This window comes from Neolamprologus multifasciatus, chromosome 4 (assembly GCF_963576455.1).
Source record: "Neolamprologus multifasciatus chromosome 4, fNeoMul1.2, whole genome shotgun sequence".
NCBI lineage: Eukaryota > Metazoa > Chordata > Actinopteri > Cichliformes > Cichlidae > Neolamprologus > Neolamprologus multifasciatus.
In genome coordinates, this window is record NC_140442.1 from 29218982 (window position 1) to 29229978 (window position 10997).

General features: G+C 40.7%; 1 protein-coding gene across 1 annotated transcript; it reads right to left on the reverse strand.

Moving 5' to 3' along the window:
* Positions 1-306: 306 nt before the first annotated feature.
* On the reverse strand, positions 307-10269 carry nags (N-acetylglutamate synthase). Its single transcript, XM_085157679.1, has 8 exons — positions 9584-10269; positions 8794-9074; positions 6935-7148; positions 6651-6831; positions 6437-6476; positions 6136-6267; positions 1895-2077; positions 307-1646 (listed from the first exon to the last, which is right to left on the reverse strand). The coding sequence occupies exons 1-8, from the start codon at positions 10079-10081 to the stop codon at positions 1469-1471; spliced, it is 1707 nt and encodes a 568-aa protein (XP_085013805.1). The 5' UTR covers positions 10082-10269; the 3' UTR covers positions 307-1468.
* Between the last annotated feature and the right edge of the window lie 728 nt (positions 10270-10997).

The window sequence follows — 10997 nt, forward strand, 5'->3', positions numbered from 1 at the left end:
TTTTGAAAATAAGTAATCAGTAAAGTAATGAGATTACTTTTTTGGGGAAGTAATCAGTAATTAGTTACTGATTACTTTTTTCAAGTAACTTGACCAACACTGCTCAGCACACAAAAAATGTATGTCCTCTATAGTCTTCAGACGTGAGATCAGCACTGTCTGATTTAAATTTGATAAAAGTGGTCAACAAACTGAGTTGGTGTCTACTTTTAAATATCTAGGATTTCCAAGTGATTATGATTTAGTATATTGCAAGAAAACCGAAACTTTTTTTTGGGGGGGGGGGGGAGGGGGGGTGTTAAAGAAATAATTCCTGCTTTTCATTTTATGTAAAACAGAAACAGGTGGAGATCATTTTTATTGATTATGGATGTGCTTCTGTTCATTAATTGGATAGTGTTTTTCATGGGGCACTAAGATTCATCACCAACTGTGGTCCCCATACATATAACTTTGTACTCTAAAGTTATTTGGGCATCTTTATGTATTTGATGACTCGATCACAGGAATGTGTTTATTAATAAAATCATGTTGGTCCCCAGAAATTACATTTGGCATGAGAGCGTTTAGACCAAATGGTCTGAACTTCAACACCGCCTTCATTACTGTGCTGTCAGATATATCTGCAGTTTTTAAAAGTGCTGACCTTGTTAGCTACACAGCACTAGCAGTGTTTCAGAGTCCACTCTGGACATCAGGGGTTGGTTTCAAGTAAAGTGGCCCCCTGTGTGTAGATGTCCGTATGCCTTAGCAAAGTGGAAAACCTGAGCTTCATGCCTCTAGAATGATTTAGATTGTGGCCATATTTCTTTTTAAAAAGAGGATTCTTTATATTTTGTTAAAATACTGTGGTGTTTTCCACACAGTTTACTTGATGCCCGAGTGTATTCACATTTTAATTAATTAATTAATTTATGTGTCCAAGAAAAATGATTATTTTACTAGTGGATGATTCTCTCACTCTTGTCTTTGGAAGAGCTGCAGCTGTTCCTGTCTCACATTTTCCATATCAGCAGGCCAGTTTGCTGCCTCTTCAGGTCATCTTGCAGTGCAGCTGGTGTGAACTGGAAAGCCACTCTAATCAGAACTTACAGCAGATGATAACCTGGTTCATTGAGTTCATCATCACGTGGTCAAGCTGACAGTGACTGCAGAACTGGATGGGGACTACAATGAGCAGCACAAAATGAGAAAGCGAAACAATGAGCTGCTCCATGTGTGGTGTGGACCCAGCTTTGAATGGATACACATACATACACATTTCCCTGTAAGTGAGAAAAGCTGCACTAATAAAGTCTTCACATAACTTTAGGTTCTGGTTTCAAGGTGTAGAAAAACTGAGAACACCGTGTTTGATGGTGCAGAGTTGAACAAAATGAAATTCCAGGCCCTTAGAGCTAAAAGTTTTAATGTTCACAATTTTTCAAGGTTGAAGAGCTACATAGTGAGCTGCTGGGAAGCAGGTGAGTCAGGATCCTGCAGCAGGTGGAGGAGGCTGCTGGGAGGAGGTGGGAGCACTGTGGAATGAATCAGGAAGGCTCTTGGCGTACTCCACCAGCTCGTATGAATCTCTGATGTCCGTCAGGCCAAACCAGAACACAGTCCACATACCATTAACAAAGCTGCCATCACAGTGCTTAAAATACCTGATGGAAAGAGAGAGAACACATGTCAAACAAACAAAATAATCTCTTGAAATGGTCAACTAAAAGACTGCACTAAAAATGAGTGAAAAAGCAGCCAATAAGGAGCAAGACTTTAGGCACATTGCATCATCATCACATTGTCATCTTTTTCTTCTGCAGTATTTAACATATATTTAGATGTTTGTTCATAGTGTGGTTCATGTAATGTAAATGCCAGTGTGAAAGTCTAAAAAGCTCACACGTCTCACCAGGGGTTGATTTTGTTGGTGGCTCTAGACCTCCAGAAGAGTTTACCCAGGTCCTGTCTGATACACTCCCACAGGATGTGGCTGGTGCCCTGGCCCTGCTTACTGCTGCTCACCACAAACTTGTCGAGGTAGGGAGTGCCGCCGTTCACCGGCTCCATGGTGACGATAGCTGCTGCGCTGTACCTGGAAGGACACAGATGTCCAACAGCTGACATTCTCACAGTCGGTGATGCTGATAACTATTTCAAACCATATTTGGACATATATAAACTGACTGACTGATTTTCTGCTTTATCTTGAACATGTAAATATAACTAAAACAACAAAATTCATTGTAAATTCAAAAAGTTGTGAGATTAGGTTAAAGAACATGACCATCTTCGCAGTATATTTTTGCAGTAGGTTAGACAAATGTTCCAGTGTATCTTTGGGGATTAAAAGAATGTGACCATCTTTGGGTTCTGTTAGACAGGTGGGCGCCGCCATTTATCTGCTGTGAATGTTTTACACTGTTTTCTTGTCATGTCAGACTGCTTAAATCATTTCTGAGAATGTTGTGTGCGAAGGACCTTGGGGCCGGTAATAGCAAAAGCAAACAACATTCTGTGCCCCCACCCTTGTAGGAGGTAGAAAGACAGGGAGCCCGAGGTCATAACTTAGGCGCCACGACAGATAAGGGACTGTGAATGTTTAGGTTTACGACCAGGTGGGGGCCAGTAGAAAGTATAAAAAGCTGTGTAACACATCACCATTTTGAGACTTGCTGTGACCCTCTCATGCATCTCTCCCCATCCGGATGGTTTTTATGCTCATTGTGTGAAAATTGTATGGAAATAAAGGATTGTTGATTGAGCATTTATACACCGAGTATTGTCCTTCCTTCAGCCCAAAGATTCAAAGAATTGGGAGATTTCAACAAAGTAAAAGATAACAAGTTGCCATGGAAATCTCTATTCACAACACACACGACATATATATATATATATATATATATACATATATACACACACAATAACACATAAAGAAATATAGCTTTACAAAACCAAACAAAACATTGCATTTTCCACACTGTGATTAATACCTCTACAAGATTGAAAATATTTAAATTTTAACTGTATCTAAAGTACATTCTAAATACAAGAACTGTAAAGAATGAAGTGATTTTTGAATGAATTTTCTAATTTTCAGAATGAGCAATTATTTATTTATATCAAACCATTTTCTAAATTTTGTTCATTTCAGAAGTCACACCCAAGATAGTTGTGTCATCAGCAAATAAAACAAATATTAAACAATCTGACATTTTGCATAAATCATTGATAAACATAATAAATAATTGTGGCCCCAAGACGAATCCCTGTGGTACACCGCATACAATGTCCAAACGTTCCGATTTATACTCTCCCATTTTCACAAGGTCTGGTTCCCACTCCCCGTCATCCTAATAATATTTCATGGTTAATCGTATCAAATGTGTTTTTAAGATTAAGAAATGCCCCAGCCATGAATTTCTTATTGTATTTTGTCATTGTCTCATCAATTTGTCATTTCTTCTATGAGATCTGTTACAGTTTTTTCTGATGGCTTGAGCACATTTTTTGTAACTATTGGCTATTTTTGCAAAACTCTACACACAAATAAGAAAACTCTTCACCCAATCAGTATCCAACAGCTACAGTTTTTTCTGAATGCTTAAACCCTAACTGTGATTCTTACAGCACAATTTCTAAAACTATTAATACTTATAGCAAAACCACTCACTGAGTTTGCAAAACTAAAAGCACAAACACTGCTTTGCACTCAGTTTGCCATTTTGTAACACACACTTTGCAAACTTGTAGCTACAATCCACTGCACAGCACTCTTTTTGCAGAACTGTAAACACAACTCACTGCTTTACACTCAATTTCCAAATGATCAACGCACTCCTAACAAAACTATACACATTTAAGGCCATTATTTACACTATTTTGTCAACTGTCTGGCACACTGTCACATGTGAAAGCTTTTTTAGATAATTAGTTCACTTTGCAATCAGCCCAAGCACTATAATACAGGTAAGCTGTGTGTGTGGAGTACAATGGAGGGAGCAGGAAGAGTGAGAAGTAGAGGAAGCCGAGGAAGAGGCCGTGGAGGTGAAGAAGTAGGACGAAGAGGACGACAAGGACAAGGAGGAGCAAGAGGAGGACGAGGAGGGGGGAGAGGAAGGGTAAGAAGAGTAAGACATAGAATTGCTGATGACATCAGAGCTACAATAGTGGACCATGTAATCAGTGACCCTGAAGGAAGCTGGCCGACGGGTTCAGCCTAACTCGAGCCGCTACACTGTAGCAAGCATCATAAGGACATTTTGAAATGAGAATCGGTTAGTACAGTCACTTTGCACTAAGATTTGTAGCACTGCAGTATGCTAATGAGAAACACAACAATACCATAGATGTAAAAATACTGAAATTGTTACTTTACAGAATTGCTAGACGACCAGATGCTGGGGCAGAGGAAGCCTGTTCACTGCAGACCCAGAAACCCATATAGTCAACATGGCGATTGCAAATAATCCTATACTTGGTAATAAACACTTGTGTTTGTTTTGATGTGTGTGAATAAACACCAGTACTTGAAGTTTGGATCCCTCTATGCTTACGGATCTATGACAAAAGTATGAGCTCAAACTGACATGGCCTAGCTTGTGCACAGAGAAAGCAAAAGCCAGATGTGTTTTGTATTCATACCATCAGTGTGTAGTTGGTGCATTGTGTGCTTAGTAGATGATGGCTTGTGTGTACTGTTTGATACGAAAACACCATTTTTACGAAGGTGTGAAGAGTTAATCTAGCTGTGTTCGCTTTTGCAAGAGAACTACAATGTTTTGATAATTGGGTGACAGGTTTTCTTATTTGTGTGTAGAGTTTTGCAAAAATAGCCAATAGTTACAAAAAATGTGCTTAAGCAATCAGAAAAAACTGTAACACAAGCCATCATATTAATAAGTACACAATGCACCAACTACACACTGATGGTATGAATACAAAACACATCTGGCTTTTGCTTTCTCTGTGCACAAGCTAGGCCATGTCAGTTTGAGCTCATACTTTTGTCATAGATCCGTAAGCATAGAGGGATCCAAACTTCAAGTACTGGTGTTTATTCACACACATCAAAACAAACACAAGTGTTTATTACCAAGTATAGGATTATTTGCAATCGCCATGTTGACTATATGGGTTTCTGGGTCTGCAGTGAACATGCTTCCTCTGCCCCAGCATCTGGTCATCTAGCAACTCTGTAAAGTAACAATTTCAGTATTTTTACATCTATGGTATTGTTGTGTTTCTCATTAGCATATGGCAGTGCTACAGATCTTAGTGCAAAGTGACTGTACTAACTGATTGTCATTTCAAAATGTCCTTATGATGCTCGCTACAGTGTAGCGGCTCAGTTTAGGCTGAACCCGTTGGCCAGCTTCCCTCAGGGTCACTGATTTCATGGTCCACTATTGTAGCTCTGATGTCATCAGCAATTCTATTTCTTACTCTTCTTACCCTTCCTCTCCCCCCTCCTCGTCCTCCTCTTGCTCCTCCTTGTCCTTGTCGTCTCCTCTTCATCCTACTTCTTCACCTCCACGTCCTCTTCCTCGGCCTCCTCTACCTCCATTGTACTCCACACACAGAGCTTACCTGTATTATAGAGCTTAGGCTGATTGCAAAGTGAACTAATTATCTAAAAAAGCTTTCACATGTGACAGTGTGCCAGACAGTTGACAAAATAGTGTAAATAATGGCCTTAAATGTGTATAGTTTTGTTAGGAGTGCGTTGATCATTTGGAAATTGAGTGTAAAGCAGTGAGTTGTGTTTACAGTTCTGCAAAAAGAGTGCTGTGCAGTGGATTGTAGCTACAAGTTTGCAAAGTGTGTGTTACAAAATGGCAAACTGAGTGCAAAGCAGTGTTTGTGCTTTTAGTTTTGCAAACTCAGTGAGTGGTTTTGCTATAAGTATTAATAGTTTTAGAAATTGTGCTGTAAGAATCACAGTTAGGGTTTAAGCATTCAGAAAAAACTGTAACATTTATGTTGTAGACTGGCGTGTTCTAAATCCGTACTGATTGTAAAGAGTAGTTTGCACTTGTCAGTGATTTTTTCCCTGACAGTGAAAATCATTTTTGAGAAATGTAGTAGAAGGGATGAAGTGGTGTTTTTTTACCTTCGGTCTGGGTGTTCTTTCATTTGAATAGTTGCACTCACCCTTCAGAAAGGTAGATGGAGTGGAGTCGGCCTTTCAGAGAGTCAATGTAGCATTTCTTCAGAGTTTTCTCAAACGACTTGTTGATGAGCGCCAGCAAACAATCCACATCAATTCCATCTAGAGAGTTATACCTACACGTACACACACACACACACATATATATATATATATATATAGAGCAGTGTATTTTTTTATGCTTGTACGTGTGTGGAGGTAAAAGTAATGTCTTGTTTGGGGTTAATGTTGGATTATGACCTGGTTTGAATTCATACTGGAGGAGTTCGTGTAATATCTACTGACCGGTGTATGGGGTCTCCATTTTTAAAAAGCGTTCCAGACCCTGAGAAATAGACAAAAAAAACTTATGTTAAAATTTTTTGAGGTGGTGGCCAAAACAACCTTCACACACATACAAATATGGTGCCTTCAAAAGTTACATCTCAAAACAGGTGCGTCTCCATACATGGCTGCATGTGTACATGTGGCACCCATAGAAGTCAGTCGGTTGTCTCACCTCTGTGGCTGAACAGTTCGGTCAGCAACGTGTCTGCCGATGTGATCACAGCAGAGGACTCAGCTGGCAACTGATTGAGAAGTCTGGCTATGGCGGTCACTCTTTGGCGTTCTGGTGCGCTTAACCAAGTCGCAGTGGACAGGCCAGGTAGGTCAGCAGGCAGCGACACTGTACCTAGCACCTGCACCAAGATAGAAAGCATTAAGAAAGAGCTAGCGAAAATATAAATGATTAAAAAAATAAGACAATAATTGCAAAGTCAGCGTGGGAGACAGATGTTGTGCCTTTTGTTCTTGGCTTCGCAGGCCCCCAAAGTTGTTCAGGAACATGACTTTGTGTGGATGCAGGGTTCGGGATATTGCCGCTGTCACCTCTGTCGGGTCCAACATTACCGAGCAACCTTGCGCGTCCCTGCCTACCGGACAAACCAGTGGGATTGCCCCACAGTTCAGACTCCACTGGAGGAGGTTGGTATCCATAGTAATGGATGGAGGCGCACTGCAAGGAGAGGGAAAGGAAAAGAGTGAGGGCCTAACCTCATGAGCACCTAGAACTAGGGCAGGGTATATGGCCAAAAATATTTATCACGATATACATTTGAAAATTTGCGATAGCGATATAACTAACGATATAATTGACGCGAGACAAAATACTGTACTACTCCACAACTTTATTAATGCAAAAAAAAACCCCACACATCAATGTATTTTCACTTAAACAAGCCACACAAAATTTAAAAAGAGGTTATACATGCCTACGGTAGCCGTAATGCTCTGACAATCCAGTGCGGGTTCGTAGGTTAGCAAAGTCGTGCTAAAAAATGTTTGTACAGATTGCTGAGCTGTACCACATATGCTGTACCGTTTTTAATGCTGTACCACATAAAAACGGTTCTAGGTCAGGAAGCACAACCAGAGTTAATACATAAGGCGCAATGTCGATTTTTCAGAAAATCAAAGGATTTTAAGAGTGCCTCATTTTCCAAAAAACACGGTATTAACGACGGCCCGCTAGCATGCTCTACCAAAAACTGTGCTTTGGTGTGTATCTGATGAACGAAAGCTAAACCAGTTCCACACCACTGAAGCTGCAGCATTTTTACAAACCAATTCTGGTTTCATTCAACGATCTGCTTTCGCCCTTCTCATTCTCCGTCGCCGCCATGCTTTCCCGCCATGTGCGTACGAAAACAAAGGCACTGCGCATGCGCGTTTTACCCGTATTCTATCGTGATATTTCATTTTCTTATCATTGCCCATCATTATACCGGTATTCAATTCAATTCAATTTTATTTATATAGCGCCAAATCACAACAAAAGTCGCCTCAAGGCGCTTCATAGATACAGAGAAAAACCCAACAATCATATGACCCCCTATGAGCAGCACTTTGGCGACAGTGGGAAGGAAAAACTCCCTTTTAACAGGAAGAAACCTCCAGCAGAACCAGGCTCAGGGAGGGGCGGGGCCATCTGCTGTGATTGGTTGGGGTGAGAGAAGGAAGACAGGATAAAGACATGCTGTGGAAGAGAGTATTACCGCTAACGGTATGATATGGCCCAGCCCTACTAAGAACTGTCTAAACCAGGGTGTGAAACATAAGGCCCAGGGGAAAATGTGATAGAGGACGTTGCCTTATGACTTTATACTGTGTTCTCACAGCTTTTACAGTTTTTCTCTATTGATGAAGACCTCCCCCACTGCCATTCCCTCACCCACACTAATCATTAAAAGCATACTTGTATTTAAAATATATTTATAATGAGAACCTTTAAAAATCACATTTTAAAATAACCGTTATTAATCATTAGGAAACTGATGGTTAAATAACAAGGTAAAAGTGCGACTCGTTATAGAGTACAGACACCCTGTACATAGTGTTGCAGGTACAAAAACAGTAGCCTGGACTAAATCACAGTATTTGACACCTTAAGAATAAAAGCTGGCTAATTAAAAACTATAGCAGATATAATGATTTATTATTTCCATTAAATAACTGATAAAACAGGTGCATAGATTAATTGCATAAACAGTAATTATAGCCAATGACTTACAGATAATTTACCTACTTCATTGATATCTGAACAGTAAAGTTAAATTCACAATTTGTTCCCTTAGATTGAACTGGTATGTCTCAGTTCTCACCTGCTTCCCTGCGGTGCTTCATGCAGAAGTAGGAGTGACTCTGCAGAGAAGAACGGCAGGACGCTGGCAGTGTGCTGCTGCAGCGCCTCAGTCAGCTGCTGGCACCGATTCACTAGTCCTTTCATGCAATCAGACCCAAACTCTGCTTTGCCGAGCCCTGTCTCCAGGTGATCTGACCAGCCCATAACCACCACAGGCTTCATATCCATCCGCTGCAGGAAGGACAGGCCAAAAGCCAGGCTCTGAACCATTTCCCTGCTGTCAAACGCTGACCTGTCCACCTGGTGCAAAATGAAAAACACAGTGTTTGAGTATTAGAGTCTAGAATTTAATCCAGTAGGGAGACACGGGATCTGCTTCAGTCTAATAAGAACAGGTTTTTTAAAGAGCTATCAGCTTTTTGTTGATTATTTAAGTACATGCTTATATTTTTGGCTGTATTTATTCATCTTTTGTTTAGGAAGTGTACTAGAATATTTAAATATATATATATATTTTTTAAAAAAACACCTAATTTCTCTTTTTTCTTTGAGAAAGAGAGAAAGTTCATGAAACTGTGTATACTGTAGAGTATACTGAGTATGGACTAACTGCCAGGTAAGAACTATGCAGGTACAAACTCTATGTATTTGTCTTCAGTTTATTTAATTTGATAATTATCTGTAATGATTTAATCATTGATGATTTCTTTTTAGCGTATTCGTCCTCGTGGAGTTCATGTCCACAAACATGAGACCTATTCTAATATCTTTGTTTGTTTGTTTTTGTCTTTTGGTGAGTAAAACTTTACCTCCAGAACAGCAAAGGCGGGAGAATGACCCGAAGTCGCTTTCTGGAACTGGGTCAACCAGTACCGAGCCTCCCGGGGATCTCCACCAACTTCACCGAGGAAAGCTTTCACGTCCCGGTAAATCAGATTCAGGTTGGTCTTCGCGTGTCGTCCACCGGTGGAGAAATACCCCAGGTGCTCCTGCTGGGCCAGCGCCGCGGGGTTTCCTTCGGTACCGGCCGCGTTGCAGCTCGCCATGCGGTGCTGCCGGCTCAGCATTTTCCGCTGACGCTGGCTGGAGCTCCGCGTCAGGACCGGGGAGGACGGACCCGATAGGTACTTTCTTGCTATTACCATGGCCCGGCATCCATGAGAACCCCTGTTCACTTTCGACATGTTGGCAGTCGTAGGGGTTCTGAATCCCTGACGGTGGCGGTAACGGCTGGAGCAGCACCGGAAGCTCAGCCAAATTTCACTCACCGCGCTGTGGTTGCTGAGTCGACACTTCTCAGATTGCATCAGACCCCGACACGAGGTGGAGTTGCTGGGATGCTTTCCACTGACATTTACCCGCTGTGGATCATGAAAGGCTCACTGTCACAGAGTTCAGCTGGTTCGCTGGCTATTGCATACAGACAGAAATCGGTGTAATTGTGTGTGATTAAAGGTACAGTAATCCTCGTTATGTCCTCCCAACCGTCATACAACCCATACGTCATACTCCTTTCCTCCTCAAGTACAGACAAGTACAGATATTCTTTCCTTAGTAGAAGTACAGATTCCTGACTTAAGTTAAAGTTCAAGCATTGATTCAACTTTTTTCACCAAAGTGAAAAAAGTACTGTCTCTGAAATGCACTTAGAGTGAGAAAATAAAATTTGCTCTTTGAAGGACATTTATACCAGCTCTTCATGCAAATGTTACTGAATCGTGTGTTATATTAACACAATACAAAAATATTAGTAGTGAATGAGAAAACAAATGTTATTCCAATCAAATGAATGTACTCAGCTTGAATCTGAACTATTTTCAGTTGACTACATTGTAGAGGGTAAATCCAGCTCCAGGTGGGGGAATCCTAAGATCCTTTGTAGCAGTTCACCAGTATACTGTTTACTCTCTTTATACGAGACCTATACATCTGGTATGAAGGTGGAATTCAGTGCTAGCTCGATGGTGAAGTACTGCCATCACAACTTCTAAACACCTGCACAACTTCCCTTTAACTGAAGAGCTATTAATGACCAGCCTGTTTTGAAAATGTAAGGAGTACAAAGTACTGATGCTTGTATAAAAATGGAAAGAGAAAAAGTAAAACCTTGTCAGAAAAATAAATACTCGATGAAGAATACCTGAAAATCCTACTAAAGAACAGTAATGCATTATTTATACATTCTTATGTCCCACCTTTGGACATCAACAATTATTTTGTCGC

Coding starts and splice junctions, on each gene's coding strand:
- nags (XM_085157679.1), bottom strand. CDS start 10,081: ATGCAATCTGAGAAGTGTCGACTCAGCAACCACAGCGCGGTGAGTGAA. Junction 6,832..6,934: donor TGCGAAGCCAAGAACAAAAG/GCACAACATCTG, acceptor ATCTTGGTGCAG/GTGCTAGGTACAGTGTCGCT. Junction 2,078..6,135: donor TCCATCTACCTTTCTGAAGG/GTGAGTGCAACT, acceptor GTGTCCTTCCAG/GTACAGCGCAGCAGCTATCG.